General features: G+C 44.8%; 1 protein-coding gene across 3 annotated transcripts in view; it reads right to left on the bottom strand.

Annotated features, from left to right (window-relative positions):
• The window catches only part of PDE4A (phosphodiesterase 4A), a 373,782-nt gene that overhangs the window by 58,656 nt on the left and 299,260 nt on the right, over nt 1-15,866 (bottom strand). For all 3 annotated transcript variants that reach the window (XM_061613767.1, XM_061613768.1, XM_061613769.1), the window contains exons 2-6: nt 13,999-14,184; nt 12,025-12,061; nt 10,067-10,140; nt 7,650-7,699; nt 5,093-5,205 (exon numbers count right to left, since the gene is read on the bottom strand). In XM_061613767.1, the coding sequence (XP_061469751.1) occupies nt 5,093-5,205; nt 7,650-7,699; nt 10,067-10,140; nt 12,025-12,061; nt 13,999-14,184 (460 nt within the window). The remainder of the gene's footprint in view (nt 1-5,092; nt 5,206-7,649; nt 7,700-10,066; nt 10,141-12,024; nt 12,062-13,998; nt 14,185-15,866) is intronic.

The raw sequence follows: 15,866 nt of genomic DNA, 5'->3' as shown, positions 1-15,866 counted from the left end.
TAACATGTGCCTCTGATATGGTGAGTGTTGGTAACACTTGCAATCAGGCCATAGAACCAAGATATGTGAGACAGAAAGTGGATTGGATTGTGAAAGACCAACCCATTTAAAAAAAAATGTATAAACCAACCCAAGGGGTGCATTGAGGGGGAAGGTGATGTCTAGTCCTCTTGCAGAGAAGAAGGGGTTGGGGGAGTCGCTTATAAGACATGCCTAACATTCAGGGAAGAAGCAGTAGCTGGGGTGAGAAGTGGTGTCGTTTGAAGGCTGGGGCAGGAAGCTGAGTAAGAAATGGGTTGGTCCCCAACACCAGTCCCTCTCAACTAAGTGGATGGGGTGAAAAGTGGGATAAGAAGCAGGATAGCTGCAGACTGGGTATGGGCGTGGGAATTAAGTGGATGGAGTGAAAAGTGATGTAAGAAATAATGGTAGTTTGATAAATTTTATTTATTTATTTATTAAACTTATATGCCGCCCTTCCTCCCAGAAGGAGCCCAGGTAGCAAACAAAACACTAAAACACTCTAAAACATATTAAAACAAAACAGCTTTAAAAACATTTTTTTTAAAAAAATAAAAGCTTTAAAAACATCTTAAAAAACAATTCCAGCACAGACGCAGACTGGGATAAGGTCTCTACTTAAAAGGCTTGTTGAAAGAGGAAGGTCTTCAGTAGGCGCCAAAAAGATAACAGAGATGGTGCCTCTCTAATATTTGAAGGGAGGAAATTGGGGCTGGCAACTAAGTGGCTGGGTAAGAAGTGTGGTAGCTGTTAGGAGATTGGAGTTGGGAAATAAGAAAGTGGCTGGGTGAGAAGCAGGTTAAATGTAAAGCAGTTGTGGGGGATTGTTATGTTACGGTTTATTTCTATGCCGCCTTTTGGCCAAAAATGCCCTCAAGGTGGCTCACAAAAAATACACACAAATACAAAATACACATCAGAAAAGAACAATACACTGTACAAAAATTTAAATAACAAAATATTAACATTTTTTAAAAAGCAACAGCAACATCTTTCAATAACAATACAATGATCAGCACTTTCCTAATGTTTTGACAATGTCTACGATGTCCCGTCATCATATCTGAAGAGTACCTCACACAAATCGAAGATGATAATCTGGCTTCTCCCTTCCCCTTTTGGCTAATTCTCTAATAGCAATGTTTGCTATGTAGACAACTTAAGAAAAGCATGAATTGGCAAAGATCTTATCAAAATTCAGAATGGCTCAACAAATTGCAATGGGAAAAGTGCTGTATCAACTGTCTTTAAATTTCTGCTTACTCCTTGGTAAAATGAAATTACCACCGCACATGAGCAAATGCAAAACACAATTTGGATTGGTCTTTCATAATCCAATCCAATTCAGTCCACTTCCTGTGTCACATGTCTTGTTTCTGTTATTTGGGCTAACTGCAGGTGTTGCCAGCACTCACCATATGCTCAGAGAAACATGTTACCAAATTCTTCTAAGCTAGACAGGAAGTGAATTGGACTGTGACTATTGTGTTTGCATTTGTACAAATTTGTAGGCCAGTACAATACCTCAGACAGGAGGTCAGGTTTCCTGCTCCCCTGATGCATTCACTGTAGCTGACCAGATTGCCTGCTTTTCAGAGTTTGGTAGAAAGATACGCAGGTATAGATATATTCTTAAACTGATTATAGAATTCTTATTCTTAGCTTCAGGCTACAATCCTCTGGGAAGTTCTTTTGCACAAACCACACTGAAGCAAATGGGAGCTGTGTAGGAGAACTTACTAATGAATTTTGATTCATGGCTAGATAGATATTATGAGGAACACCTCCCAGGCAAAAATGCCACTTCAAATGGCAGGCTGGGGTGTTTACTTGGAAGTAATAATAATACTTGGCATTTACGATGCAGTTATGAAATGTTCCAAAGTATGTCACCATGCTTTGTCTCTCAGATGTTCCTACAACAACCATGCAAGTTAGGACAGCATTATTATCTGGAATAATATGGAATATGGAAGTTGATGCTGAGAAATAGTGGTTCACAGGTAGGTACCTTAACCTGCCATATTAAGCAGCAATACTGCAAGAACCCTCTTACACAGCTGATCTATTTTAAGATCCTAAGAGAAGCCCTGCTGGATCAAGCCAAAAGTCTATTTAGATAGCATCCTGCAACCCGACCTCCCTATTCATCAGCTCCCACTGGTAGTACATGCCCTGGTCACCTCTCGATTAGACTACTGCAATGCACTCTACGTGGGGTTACCCTTGAAAACGGTCCGGAAACTACAACTGGTGCAGAATGCGGCGGCTCGGTTGCTTACAAACAGCTGCCGCCACAATCACATCACACCAGTGTTATTTCATCTACATTGGCTTCCAGTTGTTTTCCGGGCCTAATTCAAGGTGTTGGTGTTAACCTTTAAATCCCTATACGGTCTCGGCCCAGTTTACCTGAAGGAGCACCTCCAGTACCACAAATTAAGCCGCCCCGACTAGATCAGCCACGCAGGGCCTTCTCTCAGTCCCACCAACGAAAACAGCTAGGTTGGTGGGGACTAGAGAGAGGGCATTCTCAGTGGCGGCCCCCACTCTCTGGAACTCCCTCCCGTTTGATCTCCGCCATGCCCCTTCCCTGGATACATTTCGCCGAGCCTTAAAAACTTGGCTCTGTGGACAGGCCTTTGGGATCTCCGGGGTGGGCTAATTTTTCTGTGATTGTTTCTTGTTTCTGATTGCCCTACATAGTTTGACGCCTGCATTAGTGTTGACTGCATTATATTTTATTCTGTAATTATATTGTATTTTATTGAATTTTAATATGTACGTCGCCTAGAGTGGCTTCAGACAGATAGGCGATACAAAAATTAAATTATTTATTATTATTATTATTATTATTATTATTATTATTATTATTATTATTATTATTATTATTATTATTATTATCCTTTCTCACAGCGGCCAACCAGATGCCTAAGGGAAGCAGGACCTGTGCTCTCCCCACTTGTGATTCTCAGCAATTTGTATTCAGAGGCATACTGCTTCTGACAGCGGAGACAGTTCCAGTCTGGAGTTTTCCGCCCAGTAAGATTCAGGCAAGCACCTTCTTGGGCAACCAATTTAACTTCCAAGTTTAGAAGAATAAGATGACCCACACGTTCCTCTGGCTGCTTTTCTTAGGACTGGGTAGAAAAGTGTGTTGCTAGAGAGCATAAATTCTATGTCAAACAGCAGGCTGGAGATTCTCCTCCCCTAGTCTCACTAATGGCAGCTCCTCAGAAGTCAGTGCTCTAGCTGGATAACATGGAAAACAGCGGACCTTGGGCCAAACCGGCATAGGTGATCTGCTGTTACGATCTCACATGCATTTTGCTTTTTTAATTAGCAGATCCATGACCGCATACTTCAGTCCCAGGGAATGGTATGAAGGAACATGAGTCCTTCACCTTGAAGAAGCTAAGCAGATCTGGGTCTAGTCAGTGCCTGGATGGGTGGCTGCCTGGGAACAACAGCAGTCTTGGGTTCCATGATGGAAGAAAGGTGGCATATAAATATATGAATGAATAGATAATAAGTGAGGCTTCTTTAAAGATGGGAGAAGTGGTGAGTTGGGGGAGAGTGTTAACTCTCACACACCCTTTCCTTGCTGTAAACTCACACCCCCATGAAGAAGCTAGCAGATCCATAGGGAGGAAAAGACAGGTACATATGCTGTTCTGGTGTCCCTCTTCTCTCACACTCAACACAGCTATAAATGGGTCTTGCATCTGGTTGTCTGGCCCTTACTTGCAGTTCATTCCATATCGTTCACTTGCAAACACAAAATTACCAGAACATAAAGCAGCAAAGAGAAAAGAGGAGGAGGAAAGAGACTCTGGGGATGATATAAAGGTGCACACTTGCTGAAGCTAGTCAGGTGGGCTTGGTCAATGCTTGGATGGGAGACTCCCTGGGAACAGTTTGTATGCTGCCTTGAACTTCACAAAAGACAGATGAGATATAAATGAAAGTAACTAAAAGAGAAGCATGAGTATGGGATTCACAGGTTGATTATCTCAAAGACTCTAGATGGCAAGTCACAGCAAACACACAAGTACACACACACACACATACACCTAGCTATGGGCTCACTCATTTGAACTGATCACATGTTTCTCCTGTAAGATCTCTCTTGTGAAGCACTGTCAGCTGAGCAGCTCCCCACTTTGCATCTTGCCCCCGTTCCCTTAGCTCTCCCCCAAGTGGGAGTGCCCCATCTCCAGTCACAAGAGACTCTACAACCAATTCTGATACGTATTCCACAACAGTCTTTGCCCCACAAAGCTGCCCCGCTCAGCAGAGACGCAAACAGCAGGAGCAGAGTAATAATCCATATGGCCCAAGAAACAAGGAACTGTGCCATGCGTAAGCCAGAGACAGAAACTCTTTGCATGTCAAGCATTGCTAATGTAGGATTCTCTCCCTCTTCATCCATAGTTACAGTTTTATCAGTTGTGTGCTGCCTTGTATAGTAAAAGATGGGACATAAATGCTTCAATAAATAAGACTGAAATTTATTACATTCCAATTTTAGGGTCAACTCAGATCCATGTGTGTTTGAAATGCATGACTGACTGGCCTGAAGAAGACAATTTCTGTTAATCCAGGTTCTTTTTGTTTTCCTTTTTAAATGTGAAAGTCTTCAGCTAAAACTCTGGAGAGGCCCTTTCTTGGGCCAGACCAAACCTGCTATTAATCTGCCTCCAGGCAGAAAGACTAGTGATCTCCAGCAGCTGGATCAACTGGGTCTGCCAATTTCACCCACAAGTGTTACGTTCCCCCCTCCAAAATCTAATCCCATAAAGATGCAGGACCGAACGCATATAGATCCTGGTCCCAGGGTAGCCAGATCCTACACTGCTGCAGGAACCAGCAGGGAATGCTGACTGACTGTTGCAGAGTGGAGAAACACACTGACAAACATGTGGAAGGGGGAACACAATGGAGTATCATGGAGGAAGGCATGGCTGACTGACTGAAACACTGAACAGAAGTGCTCCATATTGCAAGCATAGAGAGCTGCTGGCACCATCCTGGAAGTCAGAGTGTATGTCAAACAAACATTGGTCCCTACCTTGTTGGATGCCATCTCGCTGACAGAGCGGTATGTTTGAATGGTCTCCAGCTGATCAAGGCACCAGTCTAGCTCTTCTAAGGTCTCTCTGGCCAGTTGCTGGTATGTTTCTTCTGCAGGGGTAATGGGGGAAGAAACCAACCCATTAGGCTTAATTGACCTTTTGAGTATCCCGTGAAGAGCTAAGAAGGTTGCCCTCAGCTAGCTCTGTTCCTCTTGCCTCACCTTTTGCATACAGCTAAGTAATCACCTTACCAAGTGATATAAAGGCCAGTTTCATTAGGATATCCAGAGCAAAGAACACTGCTCCATTTTTTTTGGGGGGGGGGGGAGATGGGCAGAAAGTGGAAGGCACAAAATGGTTTCAAAGCAGGCCTGAAAACCTGTGACTCATCAGATCTACAGCAGCACAAGCAGGGGTTGATAAAGCTTCTGTTTTTGCTGCCCACCTGGGACTGCAAAAAGGGGGGTAGGGTTTGTGAAGCACATGGCAGACAACAATAGTGGGCTGCATTTGGTCATTCACAAGTTGTGCAGGCCTGGTTTAAAGATAAAGGGACATATGGAACTAGAAGAGTGTGGTACTGCACCCCAACCTCACATCCTCACACAGCACTCTCAACCCTCAATCCCCTCTCCACACTTCCCAGAATGAACTGCAACAACCTACTAAACCTTCTAGCTATGGGATGACCGTCTGTCCAAGTGTGATGAAAACCACTACTACTACTCATCAGCCACACTGTCCCTAGCTTCTGAAGGCAACATTTCCTTTATCACATTCCCTTCAAAAAACATATCAAATATGAAGACTCTTTATCTGGTAGGACAATATTATTTCCCTTTGGGAGACAAAGGAATTGGTAGACACAAGCAGCAGCAAGGGAAACCCGAAGTGCAAGTGACTTGCACTCCTTGTTTTTGCATTATGTCCACTAAGAGTAGTTTTGCATTTCAACTCCTTTGCAGATATGCAACCTATCTCCACAATGGGAGAGTGTACAGCCTCCTTTGCAATGGAGATGTGAAAAAGTTCTCTAAGTTGTGATGAAGAAGCATTCCACAAATAATTTCAAGAATATCATCTTTCCCATTACTGTGTACAAAAGAGCTCTGAAGCTTAGACAGAGCATAATAGACAAGGCCTCCTAATCAACTTTAGGTGATTTTTCTAAGATCCAGGGCTGGACCAAGAATGGGAAGCAAGCAGATGAACCCTATATTACTATATGGCATAAATGGGAAGTTGGGCATATAGTTGTGAGCAGGCAGTGCATTGTTCTAGGACCAAGTCATGCAAGACTGTGCAGTTCAAGAGGCAGACTGCAGTTCCTTTCATTACCACTCAGCAGGGAAACACCCTAAATTCCATCTATACAGCCCAATTGCAAAAGTAGCACCACTGAAACTCTGGACGGTGTTAAAAAGGCCTCTGATGTTGGCTGAATGGCGGCACACAAATTCCAAGGCAAATTGCTGGCTGAAAGCACAGACAACCAGCCAATTATCCCCATAATGGTGATGAGGCAGGGAGTGAAGCTGAGAGTAAGGCTTGCCTAAAGCCAGTTCTAGTGAATTCGTGGCTGAGCTCATAAAGTCATAGCCACTACACACTACACTAGTTCTGTGGCTGGTGGGAAAGGCTGACTCCCAATGTATGCCACTGTTTATCCCACACCACAGCTGGAGGAGTCAGGGAGGGTCAGTGCTGGGGCATAGGGTTGTTATAGCTTGGGACACTTCTCAGATGCCGGCTTTTTTGCCAGGAAGACTTTCTCTGACTGAGCAATGTAGGAGTACCGGAGTCAGACCCTCTTGAGTTCAGAACCCAAGCAGCAATGCCAGCGCTGCAACCTTTCAAAGAGGAAGATAAGTCAGGCTGATGATTCCCTTTTGGGCAGAGGAGGAAGAGGACAGGAGTGATTCACCGTATTAGAAGACTTATGCATCAACAGGCATAACTACCTGAGGGCCAGCAGCTTGCACAATCATTTGGCACGTGGCAATGTTTCTTCCTTTCCTTTCTAGGATTGAGTTGCACTTTGGGAGAATGCAGGCTGACCCAAGACATTCTGGTTCTTGTGGCAGAAATTCCATAGCGCTTCTTCTTCCTCCCACTAATGAACATGGTGTAAGCACCACTGAACTGATATGTGCTTCTGTGCATTTCAAAGATGCTTGTGCAGAAGAGTTTCCTGGTGGATTGTGCTCCATGGCTCCCATCTGCCCAAAATCTGATGCCCGAGTTGGCCACCTCACTGGGCCTCATAGTAAGGCCCAAGGATGTACAGAGTGCCTCCAATCCCTTCTGTTTCCACCCAGAAGAAGATAATGTGGGCAGTAGATAACTCTTGCAAAGAAAGCCCGCTTTGAGTGTAGACCTTTGAGGGGGCCATACTGCAGTCCATGAACCTTGGAGAAGGGGCAGGAATCGCTGGAACTTTTCTTTGATTCCAAAACCTAATGCCAGGCCTGTGAGCTTGACTCCATGCATGTTCCCTTGTTTTCCCCTCCAGAATCAGAACCCCCTTAGTACTTAACACTAAGCTTCCATTACCTGAGAGTGTGGCTTTGCAAACAGCTGGCTGGCTGCCCATGGGAGACCTCCTAAGAGAGCAGAAGAGAGAAAATATACAAGATGAGACTCAGGCACCTCCCCTTTCAACACACATCATAAAAGGCCTGTGTCTTTCCAACACCCCCACTTGATACAGCACCATCTGCAGACTTGCAGGTAGCCAGATGATGCTGGACTACAACTCCCATCAGCCCTAGCCAGCATGGCCAATGGTCAGGAATTACAAGAACTGTAGTCCATCAATATCCGGGGACCCAAAGGTTAGGAAAGGCTGTCCAAGGACACAAAGTCCACCCTACCCTTCTTACAAGGCGAGATGAAAATGCCAGTGAGGATGTGAAGACAGCAGTGATTTGATCTCAGTGGAGTTTTGAGGGTTCCTGCCTCTTTAGGTCAACAGCAGGCCCACTGAGAGGAAGGTACAGCTTAGCCGACTGTGCGAGGCCTGTAGCCAGCAGAGCCCAGGCCCCCCACTCCTGCCTAGAGTGGCTGTGTGTCCTTTTTACCCTAGGGGAGGGTAAAATAACTGTCTAGGGTAAAGTCTTGTTTCTCTGGATGTCTAGCAAAACCAGTCACTGTGAAATATTTAATATTACTACTTACTATTAGACAAGGTGATCAACTGGTTTTTATTTTGTGGGTTTTAAAAAACTTAATTTTGAAAGATAACGTAGCTCATCCTGGAGCCCTCACATGACTCTGGGAAACAGTGGTACATGAAAATATACCATCACCAGAGGCGTTGTATAGGATGTGAGGGTGGGTGGGGAAGATGGCTGCCCCAACAGGAGTTCTTCCAAAGTGATAGCGGGTGGGGGCAGAGGGACTACTCGACATACAGTGTACTGGGCACAGAAAATCCTGTTGACATTCCAGGTCAGCATTTGCAGCACAAGAATGGCCTTGAGTGTGTTATTTAAAAAGCGAAGGGAACTCCCTTGTACTGAAGAGGTTGAAAGGAGACAACGTGGGGTATGAAGGACCTGGAATCCTGGAGAGAAGGAATAAAAGCACATATCTAGTCTAAAAATATAAAAACTAGTTTCAAGCTAGATTAACTGCCATGGATTTTTAGCTCTATGAGAGGCTTGAGCAGGAGTGGGGAACCTTTGGCTCTCCAGATGCTGCTGAACAACAATTCCCATCAGCAGTACCAAGCATGGCCAATGGCCAGGGATGATGGGAGTTGTAGTTCAGCAACATCTGGAGGGCCAAAGGTTCCCCACAGTAATAAAAAAAATGCCAGCAATCTCTCAAAACTACAATTTCCAGCATTTTTTTTAAAAAAAGAATCTATAGTCATAAAACTGGCTCCTAATACATTGGCAATGTAGATGTTCCCTTAGCAGCTGGCGGAGACAGTGTGTGCTTATATAGCTTCATCATAGCACTGCCCATGTTTGAATGAGGTTAGTTCCCATTCTTGCCTTGCACTCTAAAACTTTGGACTCTACTTCTAGTGATAAGTCACTACCGCAGTTCCTAGGGGGATAAGAGGGGCAATGAAAAAGAGACAGGGGCATATGTGGAATTTCAGGATTCTCTTTGCAACCTCTTTACACTCAGGCTCCGGCTGGTATGGAATACGAAGGGCAGCGACCACAGTGACTGAACCGGGGCCACCAAGAAGGTGTCCTGATAAATCCTCTTGCCCCACCTGCAATTAAATAAAGCTGAGCTTATGGGGTGAAGCATTTAACAGGAAAAAGCTCCAGGAATGGCTAGAAGTTGATTTAACCCTAAACTGGACTTGTTGGGAAGCAGTTCCCACCTCCTTCCAAACTAAGTTACAATAACAACATAAAGAAGAGCCCTGCTGGATTAGACCAAAGATCCACCTAGTTCGGCATGTTGGTTCCAACAAGTGGCCAGCCAGATCCTTCTGGGAAGCCTGCAATCAGGGTGAGATGGCAATAAGCCCTCCTCTGCTCTTTGTTGTCCCCCCTCCCGCCCACAGCAATTGGTATTCAAGGGTAACACAACCGCTGAACCCGAGGGCTTTGTTTATTTTATTTCATTTAAAATATTTTTAACTTGATCTTCATTAGTGCATGATCTCCATGCAGTGTACATTTAGCCAAAATGACTGAATGTAACATATACTTACTGAAGTCTTTCAACTACAGGGACAAGGTAAGTCTCTGGGGGGTGGGAGGAGGTTGGTGGGGGAGACAGAGAGCTCAAGCCAAATGCAGCAAGTGCGGTCTGGCCTGTGGGAATCTGATACACCAAGCTAGAGCACCCAATTCCCCCAAAAACTATTTGCCCAACCAACTTGAAGGCATGGTGGAGTAAGAATTTATTCCACTAAAGGCCAAGAAAAGGCAATAGAAATTTCATTACATGGAGTCACATTTAGGTGTTTCTTAAAATCCTCAGCACTGGTGGATACTTACTTATTGGATGTTGGTGTAGGAACATTTGCCAAGATGGAGAAATTATTACGCACACTCCTCAGGCTCGCCAGGACCTAGAGGAAGTAAATGGACAGAAAGCCTTAAGGCTGGGAAGCAGCTCTTCATGGCAAATAGAGGACCCAGGAATGACTGGGGTGGGGGGTGGGGAGTACAAAACTGAGGCTCTCACCATAAAGAACCAGAGGCCATAAAGTGCAGGTTGGAAATGTTCCAAACAACAAGGTGGAGGTAGCCAATTTGGCATGGAAGAAGTTGAGACCTAGACATTTTCCCCCAGCCTCTCAATACAGTGAAGTATGATAAAGGGATTTCTCCAAGTAACTAGTTGCATCAAGAAGAAAAGAAAGCCTGGTGTTGCTGGTAGGTTTCCTGTTCATCATATCCAGAGGTGGACCACAGAGAAAAAAAAATCTAGATGGTAACATATATGTGTCCCCCCAACCCCCACACTTCTGGTTTGATTTGGCATCTGCTTTGATAGAGAGTTAAGGGCTTAGGTTGCAGTCCAATACATGTCTACTCAGAAAATACGCTTCACTGGGTTCAATGGAACTTACTCCCAGGTAAACGGCTGCAGTACAGAACACTGGGCTGCATTGCAGAGTTGCTGCAAATCACCGTTTTGCAGCTTCAGCCTCCCAATGTAGTGAAAACAGCAATGGAATATGCTCACTCCACAATATGGACATAATATCTCTTAGCCGCACCCTTGCCCCGTCTGTTATATGGGATATATTTGACTGTTTATTTCTCTTTCCTTGCGCAGGAAATGTTTCTAAGGCAATTATTTTTAAATGTTTAAAAGCTTTCAAAAGTAGGTAAATAAAATCCACATCCCACCCCCACCATGAAATCCTACACTTTACTTCTCTGTTTGTGTTGATGAGAAGAGACATGCCAGTTATTGTAACAATAAAGTCCTGGATGTTTACATTGTCTCCTAAATATGACCTAAAGAATCACTGGGAAATAAAATCTAGTCTGCAGGCAAGCTACTGTTATTCTAGTTCTTTCTTACATCTAAGGTGGATGGTCTGAGAGGAAACGTGCTCTGAGATCCCCTAACACAGGGATTAGGTTGTTGGGACTCCAACTCCCATCAGACCCAGCCACCATGGCGGATGGTCAGGGGTGATGGGAGTTGTAGTCCAGCAGCGTCTGGAGGGCCACTGCTTCAACATCCAGCCTTTAAGATGTATAGGGAGGCTCAAGAAGTTTGACTGGTAATTTGGTACCTAGGAAGAGTGGCTCCTTCTGGTTCCAGGTAGTGCATGAAAGGACTACAAAAAAACCTAAACTATGAATACCTATAAATGATAAAAATAGGATATAGACATCATAATAAAAACGGTAGTTCTTACACTTTAAGGGAAATAATAAAGCTCAACAAAAGCCACAAATCAGGATTTGAATTCACCAGAACTCTTCAAGCAACCCCCCCCCAAAAAAAACAGGGAGGGGGAGAAAAAATATTGTTACACAGCAGCCCCTCCTCTCTGGCTCTGTGTGTGTGTTTTTTGCTTAACATCCAGCCTGAAGAAGAGTTCTGGTGAACTTGAAAGCTTGAATTACTTTGTGGAGTTGTTGTTGTTGTTGGACTGCCTTCAAGTTGCTCCCGACTTATGGCGACCCTACGAACAGGGTTTTCCTGGTCAGCGGTATTCAGAGGAGGTTTACCATTGTCTTCCTCTGAGACTGAGAGGCAGTGACTGGCCCAAGGTCACCCAGGGAGCTTCATGGCTGCGTGGGGATTCGAACCCTGGTCTCCCAGGTCGTAGTCCAACAATCTAACCACTACACCACACTGGCTCTCTGAGGGTTTTTTTTTTGGGGGGGGTTAATCCTAATAGAGATATTATGGCAGGAACCTTTCAGAGTACAAAGCTGTGACAAGCTGACTTTTCTCACCTAAATACACAGAGGGACCTGGGACGTACCTGGGCAAATGGTGTCACTATCAGGTCTTCAGTATGTCTGTGAAGGATAAAAATGACAAGAGTACAGATAATGTGCGGAGATGGGGAGACAGAGAATAGCAAGATTAGCTGCCTTATCCCAAGTCAGAGCATTGATTGGTCCATCTAGCTCAGTATTGTCCACACTGACTGGCAGCAGCTCTCCAGGATTTCAGCTCTATCTGGAGATACTGGGGATTGAACCTAGAACCTCTGGGTGCAAAACAGATGTTCTACCACTAAGACACTGTCTTCCCCCAATTCAAACTCCACAGTTCCCAAACTTGCCCAGTCTTTCTTGGTGGAAGGCTTGGATAACACACAGCAAATGAATTTGCAAGGCTGATGGATCATTTGCTAAGTAGAGGAATCAATTGTTCTACTCCTCCTCATCCCCCCAAAAAACATTTACATTTAATGAAGACAGATCAAAAGCGTTGTTAATGAGATTCCGGTCTATATTCTGGACATGACTACCAGCCCATTGCCCTTTTACTAAAATGGGTGGTTTAAAATTTGGCAGCTCTGTTTCTTTTATCGTACCTATCATTATTCTGCAGAGGCATACAGACAGATTTATTCACATTATCTTCAGTCAGCAGTTGTTATTATACTGTGTGAGGGGGAGGGCTTTCCCTCAGTAACCATAGTGGGAAGGAAAGGGTTAAATACTCCCCCCCAACCTGCTGCAATCCTGATAATTATCAGCCCTACTTAGCTGATGCAATCTGCATTTTTAAAAACCTGCACTTGCATTTAAGTCTCGTTTGGCTCTCAGGAACAAGAGGGTTGTTCAAGTTAAGATTATGTAAGAAACAGAATCTGGAGCACTGAAAATCTTTCCTTTATTATGCAGATCTGGCCACTGTCATTCATGCCCTGATCACATCCTGACTGGACTCTACACATTGCTGCCCTAGACAAGTGTTCAGAAACTCCAATTGATGTAAAATGCAGCAACCAAAGAGGCTTCTGGTGTTTGCTTCTCAGAGCCTATTACACCAGTTCATTTTTGTTTGTACTGGTTTTTATTCATTTATTGATTGATTGACTGATTGATTGATTGATTGCACTTGTATACCGCCCCATAGTCAAAGCTCTCTGGGTGGTTTACAGCAATCAAAAACATTAAAACAAATATACAATTTAAAACACATATTTTAAAAACAATATTTTGATTAATTTCCAGGCACAACAGGAGTCCTAGGATGGCTGTGGGCTAACAGTGGAGGGGAACATGCATGCAAGGTAATAACCAGCATTTTGAAGCCATGTTCAGGTGTGCACCTGAAGGCATGGGGGCTAGAGAATGGGGAGGGCCATGCACGCCAGCCCTGCCCCCAACATCCTTGCACACACCAGTTCCACTTTAGGCAGTCCTGCACAGATCGTGGAATTCTCTCCTGAGAGTCATTCATTTGGTCCCCTCGCTCGAGTGGTAGGAGGCAAATACTTTTTAAAAATTCTTGCAATATGTTTTAAACTCCAGCTATGGAACTGTATTTTTAAATTCAAGTTGTTTATGTTTCTTTCCTGCTGCTCTTTTAATGATTTAATTAATGCACTTGTTTCTCTCTTCATTTTAAGTTAGTGTTTTTAATCTGGAAACCACCTTGGGAGCTAAAAAGAAAGGTAGAAATGTCTAAACAACTTGGAACAGAGGAAGCTGCCTTATGCTGAGTCAGACCATTGGTCCATCTAGCTCAGTACTGTCTACACTGACTGGCAGTGGCTCTCCAGGGTTTCAAACAAGGGACACTCCCAGCCCTACCTAGAGATGCCAGGGACTGAACCTGTTTGTGCACAGAGCATGTGCTCTGTCCCTGAGCTGCAGCCCTTCCCCAATTTGTGTCTTTAAGATGAGTATGGAAAAGGAACATCCACAGCAACTCTGAATTGAGGCTCATCATGCATGCTACATGCGTGTAATCCTTTCAAGAAAAGAGGGGAACTCACACTTCACTGGCGACGGATGAGTTGCGCGACATGGTCTTCGGTGACATGTCATAGTCACTGTCCGAACGGTACAGGAAGGACTCCCGCCTCTGGCTCTGTGGAAAGCTGGGGTGAAGCACCAGACCAGGGCTGGCCTGGGAATCCAGTGGGCTGCGCCCAGGTGACGGGCCATTTTCCACCTCGAAGCTGAGAGAGGAAAAAGGAAACATGTCAAGGAAGAAAAGAAAGCTGCCTGGGTGGTATGCAGAAGACACATTATCTTCCACAGGTGCCAAAGGAAGATCTCCATCATAGTAACGTGGAAGGAATTTCCAGTTCCAGCTGTACCCAGCTGCTCTGTCACTCTCTCACTTGTGGGAGTGAATTCCATAGTTTAACTATGCTACTTTGCAAAGCATGCAGCAATTGTTTCCAAACCTTGTGTTCAGTGGACAGAGCTGCTACATCCTACATGGAAACGTTCTTCTCCACCACCAACTCTATGTGCATTCATTATTGTCTTTCTTACATCATCAAACAACTTTTCATCTTGTCCCAGACATTGAACTCTGCTAAAGCTCAAACACAGGGGCTGGCATAGAAGCTGTAAACTGAGCATGTATGGTCAAAATTTGCTTATTTTGTATAATTGTATTGACCTGCTTTACTTATTGTAAGGCCACAGAATTTCAGACTTCTCGGTACGGGACTTAGATTTCCTTGATGAAAAATTGGGCCATTCAGTCAGTACACATCAGAAACCACCAGTGGTTTGACAGAATTTCTCTCTTCCTTCCTCATTTCTTAATTGTGCCTGCATCTCCCCCTAGTGGTCAGCATACTGCTGTTTTCTACTTATGCTTGTGCTGCTACTACAATGTAGCTTAGACTGTCTATCCTTAAGTGACTGAAACTGTTTGTATTAGCAAATAACTGTGGGGAGATGTAAACCATATTCTCACCCTGCCCAACGGGGAACCCATGTGACTTGGAGTGATTGTGGCAAAATGGGACACATCCAGACCCACAAAGCAAAAGTGCTACCTGCAGTCACAATGCAAGCCTCTGCAGCCCCCAGTGCTGCCCTTCAATCCTGAGTATCCTAGAGTCACACATAAGTTTGCTAATGACCTTCAATTCCAACCTGCAGCCGCCTTAAATACTAGATAATAGCTGCCTCTCATCAATTCAGATCCGCAAACTCCTTGACATCCAGCCTTTCAAGGTCTCTCAATCACTGTTGCCTCTTCAGACAAAGCATCCCACGGGTCCACATCCTGCTTTCCCAACCCAAGTTGGTTAACCCATCCATGGATCAAGATACTGGCCTGGTTTGTACATCACACTAAACTAAACAATGGCTTAACTCAGTCCAGTGTAGCAGCAAAATAATCAGGAAGGCGCAAAGCAGCCACAATTATGGTTTGCCTTAGTATGATGTGCAGACAAGGACATTGTCAGAAGTATACACGTGCACCAGACATTGAATTATTGCCCAATGGAGCTCCTTCTGCCAACTGTAGCAAGGATAACTCACAGCCCAACTAACCTTCGGGTGGATGCATGGAGGCTGGGCAGAGCCATAATGAGGTGGGACCCAGCCTATAGCACAGGCCATGTGGGTACGGGTCGTTCCCCCTGCTGCTGGGAAGGAGGAGGTCTGGGTTTCAAGCTGTCCAACCCGGACACCTGCAGAAGTCAAGCAGCCACTTTCCCTCGTCCCGCCCAGTGTCGTGTTGGAGGATGTTGGTGCAATCGAGTTGAGAAATGCAGCACAGAGTATGGGGCTGACTCACCACACTGCAACGCAGGCTGGAGTGGGGTGAGATGAGAGAGGCAGGGCTGGCAGGGTCTCCCCTAGCATAACCACAGAGAAGGGGGTGCAAAGC

The sequence above is a fragment of the Rhineura floridana genome, chromosome 3 (assembly GCF_030035675.1).
Source record: "Rhineura floridana isolate rRhiFlo1 chromosome 3, rRhiFlo1.hap2, whole genome shotgun sequence".
NCBI classification, from domain to species: Eukaryota; Metazoa; Chordata; class Lepidosauria; order Squamata; family Rhineuridae; genus Rhineura; species Rhineura floridana.
Note: the sequence above shows the minus strand (reverse complement) of the source record. Positions and strands in the feature narration are given on the sequence as shown.